Source organism: Macaca fascicularis, chromosome 1 (assembly GCF_037993035.2).
Source record: "Macaca fascicularis isolate 582-1 chromosome 1, T2T-MFA8v1.1".
In the NCBI taxonomy this organism is placed as follows: Eukaryota; Metazoa; Chordata; class Mammalia; order Primates; family Cercopithecidae; genus Macaca; species Macaca fascicularis.
Window position 1 is genome coordinate 191,486,489 of NC_088375.1, and position 16,007 is coordinate 191,502,495.

At 54.1% G+C, this 16,007-nt stretch overlaps 3 protein-coding genes across 7 annotated transcripts; 2 read left to right on the forward strand and 1 right to left on the reverse strand.

The window, feature by feature from the left end:
- The first annotated feature begins 507 nt into the window (after positions 1–507).
- C1H1orf210 (chromosome 1 C1orf210 homolog) lies at positions 508–3,810 on the forward strand. 5 transcript variants are annotated; one of them, XM_045372907.3, is made up of 4 exons: positions 821–947; positions 1,298–1,508; positions 2,996–3,112; positions 3,257–3,810. In XM_045372907.3, the coding sequence occupies exons 3-4, from the start codon at positions 3,094–3,096 to the stop codon at positions 3,577–3,579; spliced, it is 342 nt and encodes a 113-aa protein (XP_045228842.1). In that variant the 5' UTR covers positions 821–947; positions 1,298–1,508; positions 2,996–3,093; the 3' UTR covers positions 3,580–3,810. The 5 variants fall into 5 exon arrangements, with proteins under 5 accessions (XP_005543745.1, XP_045228847.1, XP_045228842.1 ...); XM_005543684.5 differs by having other exon boundaries at positions 1,298–1,480; XM_005543688.5 differs by lacking the exons at positions 821–947; positions 1,298–1,508 and adding an exon at positions 508–751.
- A 5,168-nt stretch (positions 3,811–8,978) lies between these two features.
- LOC135964699 (uncharacterized) lies at positions 8,979–14,917 on the forward strand. Its single transcript, XM_065519004.2, has 4 exons — positions 8,979–9,051; positions 9,776–10,049; positions 10,799–10,928; positions 12,794–14,917. Exons 1-4 carry the CDS (start codon positions 8,979–8,981, stop codon positions 12,956–12,958), a joined length of 642 nt encoding a protein of 213 aa, XP_065375076.1. The 3' UTR covers positions 12,959–14,917.
- TMEM125 (transmembrane protein 125) lies at positions 13,448–15,218 on the reverse strand. Its single transcript, XM_015437300.3, has 2 exons — positions 15,155–15,218; positions 13,448–14,915 (listed from the first exon to the last, which is right to left on the reverse strand). The coding sequence occupies exon 2, from the start codon at positions 14,771–14,773 to the stop codon at positions 14,114–14,116; it is 660 nt and encodes a 219-aa protein (XP_015292786.2). The 5' UTR covers positions 14,774–14,915; positions 15,155–15,218; the 3' UTR covers positions 13,448–14,113.
- Positions 15,219–16,007: the final 789 nt, after the last annotated feature.

Consider the following 16,007-nt stretch of genomic DNA (forward strand, 5'->3'; position numbering starts at 1 on the left):
GTTACGGGGAGCCTGGCCTGATTCAGTACTGTGCTGGGAGCAACAGGCTGTCAAAGCCTGGCCCCGCCCTGGGAAAGCGAATAATCACAGGATAATGAGGAATGCTGTGGGTGCTCTGGGCGTGGAAGAGTAGGGGCTTGCAGGGTAGAGGGAGGGCTCAGGGAAGGTGATTCCTGAACTGGAACTTGAAGAACAGGGGGCACCAGGCCCAGAGACGAGGAGTAAAGCTAAAGGGAATCAGAGAGCACCCGGGAGAGCTTCAGAGGCTGGCTTGTGGGGTCACAGAATCCTGAGATCCAGATGAAGGTTGAGCCCCCATCCAGATCCACCACTCACCCCCTACCCAGTTACACACCCATTTGCAGGCAATTTGGGACAGTTCTTGGTCCTTCTGGCTTTGCCTGGAAAGAATGCCCTCCCCACCCGCTCTGGTTCCAGCCCACCACCCTTACAGGCCTGCAAAGCTCCTGCTTCAACTCTGGACTTTGTACCAGTCACCGGACATTCAGTTGTTTATCAGCCTGAGCATCTGCCCGCTGAGGTGTCTGCCTCTCTAGGGGCCGCTGGACCCTTCTCTGGATCCCAGCTGTACAAACCCCCAGCATTGGGGGGTGAGGGTGAGGTCTACACCCATAAAGTTCTTGGCAAAAGCCTGGGGGAGACGTAGAATGATCCCTCCCCACTGGAGGCGCTGCCGCAGCCCGCCCCTCTGCCCGACCTGCAACTTCGGCCCCGCCCACTGCCTCCGCAGGTGAGTCAAGCTTGGCCTTGACCCGCCCACCTGTCCAGGTTCTGCCGGCCCCAGCCGGAAGCTTACTCCGCGGACCGTGCACAGTTCTTGAGGTGGGAACAGAAGGCTCGGGGGGGTCGGGGAGGGGGTACCCAGGCTCTGCACAGATCCTCAGGGGCTCCTGGCAGCGGGAAAGAAGCTACACATCAGAGTGGGGGTAGGTGTCTGTGCATGTCAGAGGGTGTGTTTGTTGGTGGAGGAAAGTGTGACCTGGGGGGAGGGGCGACTATGCGTATGTGTGTATGGGGGATGGGCAGGTCAGTGTGGGCTGTGAGTTCAGAGGCTTGTTGGGGAGGTATATGTGCCCTTGGAAGGTTAGTGTGTGTGTGTCTTCTTGGGAAGAATTCACAGGGCAGGGAGGAAAGGAATAGGAGTACAACCTTAGAAACGTCAGATTGAATTCAGTTCATTCCAGTGTTACACATTCTCATGTTTTGCGGACCTAGTGCTAGGCTGAGGCCCACAGCAGGCTGAGAAATGAATGAGCAGGTGACCTCTCCTTCCTAGGACGTCTCTCCTGCTCCCCTCGTTAATGTCACAAGCACCACACTGAGCGGCTGAGTGCCCAGCTCCCTGCAGCACGAGGGTACAGATCCATCAGCCAGCACTTGACCACGGGGAGCTGCCCGCCTAGCAATGACTGGTTCTGACTGATGGTTGACTGGGCAGGATGGTGACAGGTCACCCAGGGTAGGTCCAGGGACAACCTCACAGGCAGGTATGGTCTGATTTGGCCTTGACAGACTGGGGCCCCAAAAACTGAGGAGGGTGTGGCCAGGGAGCAGGAGGGTGGGTGAGTGGGAGGGTGGCGTGTGTGTCTGTCTGGAGTGCTGGGGAGGGAACTGTGGAGAAGAGGAAGAAGAGTTTGGCTTGAGGGCCATGTGCTGGATTGCAAGGCACTGTGGGGAATGGGGAGCGTTTAAAGGAATTTTAACCAGGCTAGTGATGGGGTCAGAGTTGGGTTCTAGGCCAATCACTCCGGGGAAGAGACCAGAGGTGGGGAGACCAGTTAGGAGATTATGGCTAGAGTACAAGAGGAAGGTGGCTTGGACTCAGCTGTGGCAGAGGGGTGGAGAGAAGGGTATTGTCATTCCAGAGATGTTTAGTGGAAGAGATGATGGGGCTTGATGCCAGGTTGGACGTGAGGAGGTGGGGGGGAATTTTGAAGGCACTTGTATCAAAGAATATACTGGGGTACTCCCCTCAGCTTCTCTCCTAAGTACTTTCCTAGCCAGGCTACTCTGCCCCCAAGGACTCCCTTGGTTCAGGTGCTCCACCTGCAGATACGCTCCTGCCCTAGCTCTTCGTCTGCCAGGTACTTCTAACTTTCATGCTCCTCCTCTAGATACTCCCCCGATTCAGGTGTGCCTCCTCCAGACACTCCAGGTGTTTCCAAGCCTGGATGATCTTCCTCCAGCTACTCCCCTAATTGAAGTGTTTCTCCTGTAGGTGTCCCCAGCCCTGGGTGGTAATTTCCTGATTCAGGTGATCCTCATTTGAATACTCCCTGGCTTGAGCCTCCCTCTAGGGGCAGAGTGTGGGCCTCCTGTAAGTAGAGGTGAATGGACAGGGATTTGCTTGAAGGGCTGAGAGTAGAGGTGGGCAGCAGCTGCTTTCAACTTAGAGGCAGAAGGGCCAGGGCTGCTCTGGCTGTGTCCAGGGCCCCTGTCCTCAGCTGGGACTTGCATCACTCTCCCCATATGTAGTCTCCGCTTTGGCTGGGTAGCGCCAAGCAATTGCTGTTTTCTGACCTTTGGGAGCCAGGACCCACCTCTGCCCCTGTCTCCCATCCTTAGCTTACCAAGCAGTGCAACAGACTGGGCTCTGGGTTCGAATCTGGGGACTTTGGTTGAGTCAGTTCACCTTTTTCAGCCTCAGAGCCCTCATCTATAAAGTGGGGATAATGTTTATACCTACCTTACTGGGTTTTGTGAGCATGATGCCTGGTGCTTGAATTACAAGGAATGCTCAGTAAGTTCTACAATTTAGTTATTTTTTTTTTAGCATCTTCCAGAGCAAAACCCTGTGATGGTCCCTTACAAATAGCCAGTTTCTGTAGGCTCAGCTTGTTTCTCTTCTGTGGACAACTGGTGTGGTCAGTTGTCCAGTCCCCAGAGTTTGTGCAGCACTACCATGGCTGTGAGTGTGACCTGGAAAGTGCACCCTGTGACCGTCCCTGACACCCATACCTATGTTATTTTCTAGGACTTGTGCCCTGGGGCTGCCTGGCATCTGGGGGCGTCCTCAGAGCCAGGGCTCTTTCTGGTTGAGGCTGAGACTCACTGGTGTCATCAGGCCCCTCCATGAATGAGACAAACAAAAGTGAGTGACAGTGGGAGGATGATGGGGGTGAGGGGCTTCCCCTTAGAGGCTGGGGTTGGGGGAAGGACCCTACCCGCACTCCTGTTGGTTTCTCCAGGGAGCCCCCTCTGGGGCCCACCTATAATGCTATCCCTTTCTCTGCAGCACTTGTGGGGCCCTCGGAGCTCCCCACAGCATCTGCTGTGGCCCCTGGCCCAGGCACTGGGGCTCGGGCGTGGCCTGTGCTGGTAGGATTTGTGCTGGGGGCTGTGGTCCTCTCGCTCCTCATCGCACTGGCTGCCAAATGCCACCTCTGCCGCCGATACCATGCCAGCTACCGGCACCGCCCACTGCCTGGGACAGGAAGGGGGGGCCGCCCACAGGTGGCTGAAGATGAGGATGATGATGGCTTCATCGAGGACAATTACATTCAGCCTGGGACTGGCGAGCTGGGGACAGAGGGTAGCAGGGACAACTTCTCCCTCTGAGCTCCCATCTTTGGACTCTCCCCATTCTCTCCATGCCTGACAGCTTAAGGACAGTGGTTATGACACGGGGGTTCCTCGAACCTCAGGGACAGAGGTGGCTGGGGCTTAAAGGTTGGTCAGGGATGGAGTAAACCTCACTTTCCTGACACTAGCCAGCAAAGTGACAATGACCCTCCCTTGCTCAATAACTCTCAATGGTTCCCTGCTGTTCTCAGGATAAAGCCAAACAAAGGCTTGAGTGTGGCTATAAGGCCCTCTGTGATCATGCCTCCGGGCCTCTTGGTTTCTTTTCTTGCCTTCCCCTACTTTACTCTCGAACTAAATGTTATTCTCCCTCCCACCACTTGCCATGCAGTTTCCCCAGGCACCTTTGCTCACATTGGTCCCCCTGCCTATGCTACTCTTCTCCTAAATCCTCTATGACTGTGATGGCCTGCCTACCTGCCAGCATTTCAAATATGCCCAGATGGTAACATTTGTGCAGGTGAAAACCAGTGCCAAGCTTCATTTTTTCTTTTTTCATTTTTCTTTTTTTTCTCCTGAGACGGAGTCTCACTCTGTTGCCCAGGCTGGAGCGCAATGGCACGTCTTGGCTCACTGCAACCTCCGCCTCCCAGGTTCAAGTGATTCTCCTGCCTCAGCCTCCCAAGTAGCTGGGATTGCAGGTGTCTGCTACCACGCCCGGCTAATTTTTTGTATTTTTAGTAGAGTCAGGGTTTCACTGTGTTAGCCAGGATGGTCTCGATCTCCTGATTTCATGATCCACCTGCCTCGGCCTCCCAAAGTGCTGGGATTACAGGCAAAAGCCACTGCACCCGGCCACTAATTTTTATATTTTTAGTAGAGATGGGGTTTCGCCATGTTGGCCAGGATGGTCTCAAACTCTTGATGTCAGGTAATCTGCCCGCCTTGGCTTCCCAAAGTGCTGGGATTACAGGCGTGAGCCACTGTGCCCAGCCAGCTTCTTAATGAATTGTTTTCCTATAAATAAAGTGGGTAATCTGGTTATAATATGTTTTTCACAGGAATTAATGAATCTATTTTCATTTTGAATAAAAATAAAAAATTGTCACTCATTTTTATTTTTCTGGAGCTGGGCTTTATCTCTCAGAGCTAGAAGACACTGCTCAGATGTTCCCCCCTCCACAACACCTTCCATGAGCCCTTCTCTAGTATTGTCCTGTCCACATTTTGTTTTCATCTTTTTGTTTGTTTGTTTTGAGACGGAGTCTTGGTCTTGTTGCCCAGGCTGGAGTGCAGTGGCGCAATCTTGGCTCACTGCAACCTCCACCTCCCATGTTCAAGCGATTCTCCCACCTCAGCCTCCCAAGTAGCTGGGATTACAGGCACCCACCACCACACCCAGCTAATTTTTGTATTTTTAGTAGAGATGGGGTTTTTCCATACTGGCCAGGTTGGTCTCAAACTGCTGACCTCAGGTGATCTGCCCTCCAAAAGGTGACTCGGCCTCCCAAAGTGGTAGGATTACAGGTGTGAGCCACCACACCTGGCCATCTTTTTTTTTTTTTTTGCCACAGGGTCTTTCTCTATCACCCGAGCTGCAGTATGGTGGGGCTATCACAGCTCACTGTAGCCTCCACCTCCTGTGCTTAAGTGATCCTCCCATCTCAGCCTCCCAAGTAGCTGGGAATACATGCATGTGCCACTGTGCATGGCTATTTTCTGTAGAGATGGCGTCTCACTGTATCACCCAGGCTTGTCTTGAACTCCTAGACTTTAGTAATCCTCCTGCCTCTGCCTCCCAAAGTGCTGGGATTTACAGGCTTATTTTAATCTCTATGACAGTTTGTACTTGCCCCTTACTATGCCTGCCCCCATAGCTAAACTGGGAGCTCCCTGAGGCCCCAGGCTGTGTCTTATTCTGTATCCTCAGATTCTTGCACAAGGGAGCTAGTTTTAAGATGGAAAAGACTTGAGCTAAGCTATTTTTAATTGCAAGCAATAGAAAGGAGTTTGGGGGAGAATCCTGGCTGTTGCATAGAATCAAAGGGACAGCAGGAAGCAGGCAGTCCCAGCAGCCAGAGGTCAGGCATTTCACATCTAGCATCCTGTTATTTAGGGGCACTGATGGGACTCTCTATAACCAGGACTTCCAAACTCTCAATTCCAAGTTTCAAGTGCTCAGACAAGAGAATCAGTTTGGCCTAGCTTTGGTCAAGTATACAGGGGCTTAAAGCATAATCTGCTGTGAGTCCAAGGGACATGGTTTTGGGAACCTATCTGTTTGTTCCAGATCATTCTCAGACAAGAGGCAGTTCTCATGAGCCAGGCAGCCGCCCCCATGTGTTCCCCAAGTACAGTGTCAGCCTTTGAGGAATGAGCTGGTACAGAAGGGAAGTGAGGCATTGGCAAATGTAGTGAGGTGCTTGCGGGAGATTGAGGAGGACTTGAGTGTAGTGTCTGAGAGGTGCCCATGGTAGTGAGGAAGCCCAAGAGTGGACTGGATCTGTTAGGGTCTTGGATGCCAAGCTCACACTTCAACCCGAGAACAATGGAGGCTCATCTGTGGACTTTTTTTGTGCAAGGGCATGACATAATCATGATAGAAAAGTCATTCTGGCTGCTGTGCAGAGATGGATTAGGGGGAGACACTGAGAGAAGGTGATAAGACCTGACTAAGGTGTGACATAGGAACAGACTCCGAGACAGGAGGGAGGAATTGCTGATAGGACCTGTTGACTTTGGATATGGGGAGTAGGTAGGTATCAGAAAAAACCGCCCTGGCTTCTGGCTTGGTTGCTGGGTGCATGGACAAAGAGCAGGTCGGGGCAATGGGGATTCAGTGTTGGATGCAGGATTTCAGGGGAGATGCCTCGGGGCCGCTGGGTTCACAGGGAGAAGTCTAGTCTGCAGACACAGGCTTGGGAACACTTAGCACCAGGGTCACTGAGAGCGGGAGTGGATGAGATCACCAGGGAGGAGCGGAGTGGGAAACACATCTCAAGATTGTCAGCGGACCAAGGCCTGGCAAGGGAGTTGGAGGAAGCAGAGAGGAGGGAAGCCCAGCTCACATGACCCCCAACCTGGCCATGGTTCCTGAGTCCAGAGATGGTCTGCCCCTCACAGGCCTGGGGAGAGCAGAGGCTGCCCCAGCCTGAGACCCTGGAGGAAGACCCCAGAGACTGACCTAAGGGGCATGTCCTGGCCTTCAAGGAAATCCTGCTGCCCAGGCAGCTGGGCCTGCCCCCTGCCCCTGGGCTCCTTCGACTGCCACCACGGAGGAGCTGCCCTGTGTGTAGTTCTGTGCTCGGCTGGCCCTGTTCTCCTGTACTCTTTCGGGCATCAGTCAGAACCTCTGAGGGACCCAGGAGAAGAAGGTAATGGCCTGATCCCAGACCCGCAGTTGATTTTGCTGAGCCTATGCCCTGCAGGGTGCCCGAGCCGGGGCTTCCCCTCAGAACCTGCTGTGGGTGGCCAGCCTGCCTGAGCAGGGCCCTGTAGTCAAAACAACCTTGGACCCTATTCTTCAAGGCCTTGATTCCTTGGAGGAATTTCTTCCCACTGTGGTTTGCGTGCCTGGCCTCAAGTGCAAGGAGGGAGCATGACCTGGGCCCACAGGCGCAAAGGGCTGGGAGTGTTGGAGCTGCTGGGAGCTTGGGATGCGGCCAGGCCCTCTTTGGTTTGGCCTCTTCTGGCTTCGGGTCCTGGCCCCACCTACCTCTGCCCCTGGTCCTTCACCTTGTCCTCCACTCCTTGGCAGCTGCCACTACCTACTCTGCCTTGGGAATCCCAACCCAGCCACCCACTGTCTCATCCTGCTGCCTCAAAGGCAAGGCAACATCCCTTGCACTGTGTGGAGGCCAAAGATGGAGTCCCACAAAGCCACCAACATGACGATTAAGAAACTCTAGCAGTTGGCCGGGCGCGGTGGCTCACGCCTGTAATCCCAGCACTTCGGGAGGCTGAGGCGGGCAGATCACGAGGTCAGGAGATTAAGACCATCCTGGCTAACACGGTGAAACCCGTCTCTACTGAAAATACAAAACATCAGCTGGGTGTGGTGGCGAGTGCCTGTAGTCCCAGCTACTCAGGAGGCTGAGGCAGGAGAATGATGTGAACCTGGGAGGTGGAGCTTGCAGTGAGCTGAGATGGCGCCACTGCACTCCAGCCTAGGTGACAGAGAGAGACTCCGTCTCAGAAAAAAAAAAAAAAAGGAAACTCCAGCAATTTCCTAGCAGACTGGCAAAGTGAGTTGAGGGCACATGTTACCTGAATTTAAATCCTGGCTCGGCCATGTATATGCTGGGAGGCCTTGGGCAAGTTACTTAGCCTCTCAGCGCCCCAACTTCTCAGTGAAATGGGGATTAAAACAGTGCTTACCTCATAAGGTTGTTAGCAGGATGAAATGAGTCTATGTCAAGTGGAACCGAGCGGAGCAAGTGCTCTGCAGTGTTAGTGATATCCCTGTGGGCACCCTGAGGGCAACAGCTCCTCATAAGAGGTAACCAGTGTTCGTCCTGACGGAGGGGGTTGCTCATCTCCTTCCTCCTCATTCCCTTCCCGCTGGGGATTTGATTGTCTCTTTCTCAGGACTTAGGTTGGAAGATCTGGTCAGGACAGCAAAGGATTTGAATTAGAATCTCTGATGCTGTAGAATAATAGTACTGATGTTGTTCTAGCACTTTTTTTTTTTTTTTTTTTTTGAGACGGAAGTCTTGCTCTGTCACCCAGGCTGGAGTGCAATGGTGCGATCTCAGCTCACTGTAACCTCCACCCTCCTAGGTTCAAGTGATTTTCCTGCCTCAGCCTCCTGAGTAGCTGGGATTACAGGCATGCACCATCACGCCCAGCTAAGTTTTTTGTATTTTTAGTAGAGACGGGGTTTCACCATGGTGGCCAGTCTGGTCTTGAACTTCTGACCTCAAGTGATCCACCTGCCTTGACCTCCCAAAGTGCTGGGATTACAGGCGTGGGCCACCGCGCCCAGCTGTTCTAACATTTTCTTACAACAGCCCTGCTTAATCTATGTTATAGATTGAGAAGATGAGGCTCAAACAAGTTCACTGCAATTTGCTCACCTCACTCCACAATAACACCGTTATCTCACCTTGAAGTAACAATGAAATAGACTCAGAGAAGGACCCTCTTGGCTGTTGGACTCTCATCTTGCCTGGGCTGGGTCCTCCCACCTTCACCCTCTACAGTGAATAGGGGCTGAGAAGTCTCAGGGTACAAGGTCCAGTTTTTGAAGAGCAGGTCGTGAGGGTAGAGCTGGTGTGTCCCGTCCCTGGCTGAGCTTGGCCCTCAGCTTCTGTTGCCCTCCAGGTATCTGGGGTGGCTGCCAGGGCTATGCCCAGGGGAGTCTCACAGGACCCCTGCAGAAGGCAGAAAGGCAGCCCCTGTCCTTGTGCTCCTGCATGAGCTGAGTGTGACGGGGCATGTGCAGGTCCCTTGGGGCCTGGAGGAAGCTCCTTCAAGGAGACCTGAGTGTCCAGAGGCCCGAGGTCTCCTGTGAGATGTGACTGGATGTGATGTGAGGACCACCTGGACTGGACCAGATTTGGCAGTTTTTTTTTTTTTTTTTTTTTTTTGAGACAGAGTCTCGCTCTGTTGCCAGGCTGGAGTGCAGTGGCATGGTCTCGCCTCACTGAAACCTCCACCTCCTGGGTTCAAGCGATTCTCCTGCCTCAGCCTCCCAAGTAGCTGGGACTACAGGTGCCCACTACCATGCCCGGCTAATTTTTGTATTTTTAGTAGAGATGGGATTTCACCATGTTGGCCAGGCTGGTCTTGAACTCCTGACCTTGTGATCTGCCCGCCTCAGCCTCCCAAAGTGCTGGGATTACAGGTGTGAGCCACCGCGCCCAGCCTAGATTTGGCAGTTTCTAGAGCACATTCTTCCAGTCTCAGATATGAAGAGACATGGCTTAGAATCTAGAGTTTGACTGTTAAACTCAGGAGGAACATGTGTCAAGTCCCTCTCTCCACCTCACACCATCCGAGGGGAGCCTCTAGGTCCAGACCAGGCTACGCTATCTCTCCATCAGCCCCCGTTTTGGCCTTTTCCTTCATCTAATGCCAGTTTAGATTTCCAGGTCTGGACCCTTCTTTGTGCTATTCCTTCTTTCTGGGATACTCTTCCCAAACTCTCTAGCTGGGCCAGCTGCTTCTTGTCCCTCGGTGGCCAGCCGAGACGGGCTGTTTGGCCATTTCTTCTCATTCTTTTTCTTCTAAGGCCAATCCCTGGCTCCACGCGGCAGCCAGCAAGTCCCAAATCCTATTCTGGCCACAGTATCCTACTCCCCTGGTGAAAGTCTTTCCATGTTTTCCAGTGTCCTGAGGACAAAGTCCAAATTCCTCTGCTGGGATGCCAAGGCCACTGGCCAAGCAGGAGTAAGGGAGGATAGATTTGGTGGTAGCCGTGGTGAAGGGCTCCTGTCACGGGCTCTCGCCTTGTCACAAAGGGAGGAGGCTAAGTCTTCTGCAGACAGTGGTGCTGGGGGTGGAAGGTGAGTGCAGAGGGAGGGGATGTTGGGGTTGGGGGTGGTGAAGAGGGTGGAGAGAACTTCAGAGTCACTGTTTGAGCAGGAGCCAACCAGGAAAAGGCAGTGTCACTGAGGAACCGCAGTGCAGATTCAGATGAGAACTTTTTTTTTTTTTTTGTATCTTCAGTAGAGACAGGGTTTTTGCAGTGTTACCCAGGTTGATTTTGAGCTCCTGGGCTCAAGCAATCCACCCATCTCAGCTTCCCAAAGTGCGGGGATTACAGGCGTGAGCCACTGTGCCTGGCCTCAGCTGAGAAGTTGATAGAGGAGTTCACAGTGACAGCAGGCTGTCTGGCTGTGCAGATTTCTCTAATGGCCACTCACAGTGGGGCAGGTGCATCCAAGGCAGATGGGTGGATTTGTCCATGGAGGGGGTTTGGCTGGGAGGGTGGCACCCAAAGGCAGGGGGCTAAGGACTTGACAAGTCTGTCAAAGAGCAGGTGAAATGATGGCGACAGAACCTTAACCAGGTGGTAAGGGGGTGGACAGGAGAAGGCAGTGAAGTCAGGAGGAAGCAGCTTTACAAAGGGAGAACGGAGATGCCAGTGAGCTTCCGGTTGCAATGGAGGCAGAGAAAGTATTTAGCGAAATGACTTGAGCAGGCTGAAGGCAAGAGGTTGTGGGAAGCCTACGTTAGTGATTGAGGAGGTAGACACATTTCTGCCCTGCCCGTGCCTCACGTAGCCCGTACCATCACCTGTCTTCTGTTATAGCTGGCTGTCCATTACCCTATGGGATCAGTCCTCTGGGGCCATGAGCCCTAGTCTCCATCTCCCGTCCTTCCCGGGAGAGCCTGGTGCTGGACTCGCCCACAGCAGCTGCTCAGTCAGATGCTTATGCCAGGTAACCCCCTCTTTCCCCATTTTCTGAGCCTCTATGCTTCTGCTTTTTCTTTAGTTTCTTAAAAGAAATATTGTAAATAACCGGGCAAGGTGGCATGCGTCTGTAATCCCAGCTACCCCGGAGGGTGAGGCACAAGAACCTGCAAGGCAGAGGTTGCAGTGAGCAGAGATCACGTCACTGCAGTCCAGCCTGGGTGACTCATGGAGACTCGATCTCAAAGAAAAAAAAAAAAAAGAAATAATGTGAGAATTGCAAGAGTCTAACTCTGTCTCAGATGAAAGGAAAGGGTATTTCTCCCCATATTACAGGAAAGCAGGACATTTTGTACTCCCATATCAGGCCAGGAGTGGGTCATAGCGATCGATTGCTCTTGGGCACTCAGGAAGAGTGAGAACTGCGGTAGAGAGCATGGGGCTTTGGGAGGGACAGATTCAGGGACAACAGGGGCAGTGGCCTACTTTCCCTATCCCCTCCCAGTTATAGGTGGGTCTCTCCTTGCTCCTTGCATGCACATTGCCATCTGCCATGCCGGAGTCCTTCATCCACCCAATAAAGAACCTACTCTGTGTCAGCTGGGCGCGGTGACTCACGCCTATAATCCCAGCATTTGGGGAGGCCGAGGTGGGCGGATCATGAGGTCAGGAGTTCAAGACCAGCCTGACCAACATGGTGAAACCTCGTCTCTACTAAAAATACAATAATTAGCCAGGTGTGCTGGCACACGCCTGTAATCCCAGCTACTCAGGAGGCTGAGGCAGGAGAATCACTTGAACCCGGGAGGCAGAGGTTGCAGTGAGCCAAGATCTTGCCGCTGCACCCCAGCCTGGGCAACAGAGGGAGACTCTGTCTCAAAAAAAAAAAAAAAAAAAAGGACCTACTCTGTGTCAAGCCTATGCTGGGAGCAAGGGATGAGCATATGAGCAGATGAGCACAATGCCAGTCTGGTTAGGACGAGCTCACCTGATCAAGGAGACAGGCACAAAAAGAAATAATTGCAGATGGGTCTACAATGGAGGGTGCTGTGGGCATAGAAAGAGGGAAACTCACTGGTCTAAGGGCCAAGGAAGATCCCTGGAGAACTGGATCTTGAAGGACGAGAAGGCAAAGAGCACAGAACATGTAAAGGCTGGCACAAATGAGAGGGCCTGGGGAGTTGGTGGAAATAGCTCAGCAGGGCTGCTCATGGGGTTTTCTGAGTGGGACCAAACCAGGTTAGGGAGCCTGGAAGGGGTGGGCAGCCACAGACAGTCTCTGAGGCACATTTTCGTTTTAGCTTTAGGATGATCACTCTGGCTCAAGGGATGTGCGTGTGCGTGGCCGGGGGAAGGGGAATGAAGAGGAGAAAAGAGCAGAAGCAGGGAGAGAGAAGGAGGCTGATGTGCCACTCAGGCAGGGATGAAGAGGGTCCCTTCTGGGCAGTGAACATGAAGATATGGCTTGCCAGACAAATCTGTGTGAGGGAAAGCAGAGGAGTTGGTGATTTGTCACTGGACTTGGGTGAGGAGACAGTGACGGTGCCATCTAGCACTGCACCGAGTCTCTAACCTAGATGCCCCCTGAGCATGGCACTTCTGGGTGAGAGAGAGGAGCTCGTTCAAGATGAGAGGAGCAGGGTCAGTTTGGAATATGGTAGATATGAGGCACCCCTGGAGCACCCAGGGGAGCCGTTTCTGTTGTCCTTGGCGTTCTGGGACACGCCTTGTCTTTCTCTCCCGGGTCTGTTCACCCTGTTCCCTCCCTCCATTGGCAACACTCTTCCCCTCATCTGTCAGCCCGGTGTTTTCTCCAGGAGACATCCTTGACGTTGCCTGCTGAAAGTCAACTTTTTGTTGTCAGAGCCTCTGTACTGTAACATCTCTTTGAAGACAGGTCTCATTTCCCTGCCTCTCTGGGCATCTTCCACGGGCTTCATGCAGTCGGCACCTCGAGAAGCAGGAAGTGATGAAACACCTGAGTGCTGCTTCCCGTGGATCTCCATCACCCAGGAAATGGCACTGCATGCTACAGAGGGGGGATCCTCCCAGGGCTGACTCCAAGCAGGAAGTGACTCTCACCACCCTAGGGGGTTTGAAACACCTCTCCCATGCCCAGGAACCTAGAGCAGGCCAGCTGGCGCAGCCACTGCCCAGACGCGGGATGTTCTGGTTTCAGAGGTGGGGTAGGGAGCTGTAGCCTCCCAGTCGCCCTCAGGGAATCTGCTGAGGCACAGCCGATGGCAGGTGCAGTTGCCAGAGAAACCAGCTAATAACACCAAACACGTAAGGCCTCATCCTGACCCAGCATGTGAGCAAATGCGAAGGACTCAGGTCCCTCACCTCTCCCTGGGACTGGAAACCAACCACCTTCCCAAGGCTGGCATCCAGTCCGTCCTCTCCCTACCTAACAGGAGAAACCACAGGCCTGACTGAGAAGACCCTCAAGGTACCGTTTATGAGGCTGAGATAGGAGTGAGGAGTTCGTTTTGGATGGGGCGGGGCTTGGGGTAGGGGAGGAAGGGTCTCTGAGGTGAGATCCTGAGATGGAGACAATGACAACGGCAGCCGCCATTTTATTGCACATCAGCCATGAGCCGCGCCTTCCATGCACAATGACATTTCATCCCCACAATCGATGAACACAACCATGATAGCCACGAACTCCCAACTCCTCCAGCTGCTAGTGCTCAACGGGGAAATCCCTGCCAGGTCTGTCTCATTGCAGAGCCCATATTCTTTCTGCCTGGCAGCAGTTACTCTCCTCAATGAGCAGGCACTGGTGCAGTCTTGGGTGGACACCAGTCACCCCTATGGAAATCTTTGATGGATGTTACAGGACAGGATTGGATTTGAGGGGTTTTGGAAATGGGGCTCAAGAGTCTTCATCATGAGGTGCTTCTGCGTCTACTGACCTGAGATACAGACAGGAAGTTCCATGGACACAAACACCCAGTTCCAAGGAGGCACGCATTAACCTTCCCATGGTGTGGATGTGTGGGAACACATGGGCTGTTCATCACATTGCACCACTCTTCTGCAATCCACAGAAGAGCTGACCCATGGGGGCATACACGCACTCACGTATACGCACTCATGTATACCCCTGGGGGCATACACGCACTCACGTATACTCAGCGTCCACATGCACTCACACCCTGGCTCAGCTCTGGGGACACTGAGGCCGGTGTGGGAAGAAGGGCTCTGGCTCCATCAGATGAGGCTGGCGATGCTGGATGTGGTCTCATGACGCCGGCCAGCAGACAACTGTCCTGAGATGCTGAAGATGCTGCCATGGCCGCCATGGCCACTGTGGGTGGAGGAGGTGAGCATACAGATGGAAGGGCAGTGTCCGCTCACGCCCACTTGATACAGCAGCAGGCCCAGCAGCAAAAGTGAGCCCAAGGCAGCCAGAGCAATGCCCACAGACAGCATGGCGGCCAGCGGCCTAGCAGGGGCAGGGGCGGCGGCCAGCCCGGCCAGGGTCAGGCCGGTCACCAGCAGCACGAGGCCACTGAGCAGCACCACGAGGGCATCGGCCCCTCCACCACTGCGCAGGAGGGCCACATGGTGGGCCTGGCGGATGCAGTTCATGTCCTGCACGGCCGAGCTCATCAGCTGTTTCACCAGAACCAGCAGAGCCAGCAGACAGAGCACAGTGCCTGTTGCTAGCCGCCATTCACCTGAGCGGCTGCTGGTGGTTGACAGCAGTGCCACGCCGCCCGCGCCACAGCCTGCCACGAGGCCCACTGCCACGACAAAGCAGAGCGCCGAGCGCCGTGGCTGCTGGGACCACCACAGCTCCACCTGCTCTGCCAGCATGTCTGGGGGCAGCCCCCGGCCCCTTGGGGCTTGAGCCTCCTGTTCAGACATGGCTTGGTCAGGCAGGGGTCAGGGTAGGTCAACGTCAGGGGTCAGAGGGTACAGATCACAGCCTGGAGCACCCGCCACCTGCTTGGCAGCTACAGGCCCAGAGTCCCATTCCTCTCACAGTCCAGGATATAGTCACCCTCACCTGTAGGGGAAGAATCACAGTCTTATCCTCCCAGCCCACCTATCCCCCATGGTCCCACCTGGGGAGCCTTGGGGATGACCCCTGAGAATCCACCCCGGTGTCCCCCCGAATCTCCCCTGGGAAAGCCCCCTCTGCAGCACTGTCCCTTGGAAATGGCTCTCCAATGAAGCCAGAAGAGTATCCTGCCCATACAGTACCCCCCAAAACCCTCCAGGGAATCCCCTCACCCAGGCCCTGACCTCTCTGCCTCTGGCTGTCTCAGTCGCTGGTCCCATCCCGGCTGGCTGAGGGAGCTGGTGCCACGGTGGACGATGGGACGAACAGCCAGACATAAAGCCTCATTCAGGATCCTACTCACATGGCCTCAGCTGTCACCACTGGTTCCTGGGGGGGAGCTGTGGGGATGGAGGGGGTGCTTATGACTTAACCCTTCTGAAACCAGAAGCCTGACTGACCTTGATACTTCTCCCTCTTTTTTTTTTTTTTTTTTTTTTTTGAGATGGAGTCTTGCTCTATCGCCCAGGCTGGAGTGCAGTGGCCGGATCTCAGCTCACTGCAAGCTCTGCCTCCCGGGTTTACGCCATTCTCCTGCCTCAGCCTCCTGAGTAGCTGGGACTACAGGCGCCCGCCACCGCGCCTGGCTAGTTTTTTTTTGTATTTTTTTTAGTAGAGACAGGGTTTCACCATGTTAGCTAGGATGGTCTCGATCTCCTGACCTCGTGATCCGCCCGCCTCGGCCTCCCAAAGTGCTGGGATTACAGGCTTGAGCCACCGCGCCCGGCCCCGATACTTCTCTTTTAGGGCTGTGTCTCCTCCTCCTCTGTGGGTTAGGACCAGACCCTTAACACCCTCCCTCCCCTAACATCCCATCCAATCCCACAGCCATGAGTTTGGTGTTATAAGCTGCCGGTTCCCAAATTCCTCTCTCCAACCTACATCTCCCTCCTGAGTCACTTGTCACTTTGATGTCCCTGTGATGCAACAGGTCCCAACCCAAGCTTGTTATCTTACTCCAACCTGCTCCTCCTGCGTTCCTCACTTCAGGCATGCCATCACCGCCCTCTCGGCCAGCTCCTCCTCCCTCTGCAGTAT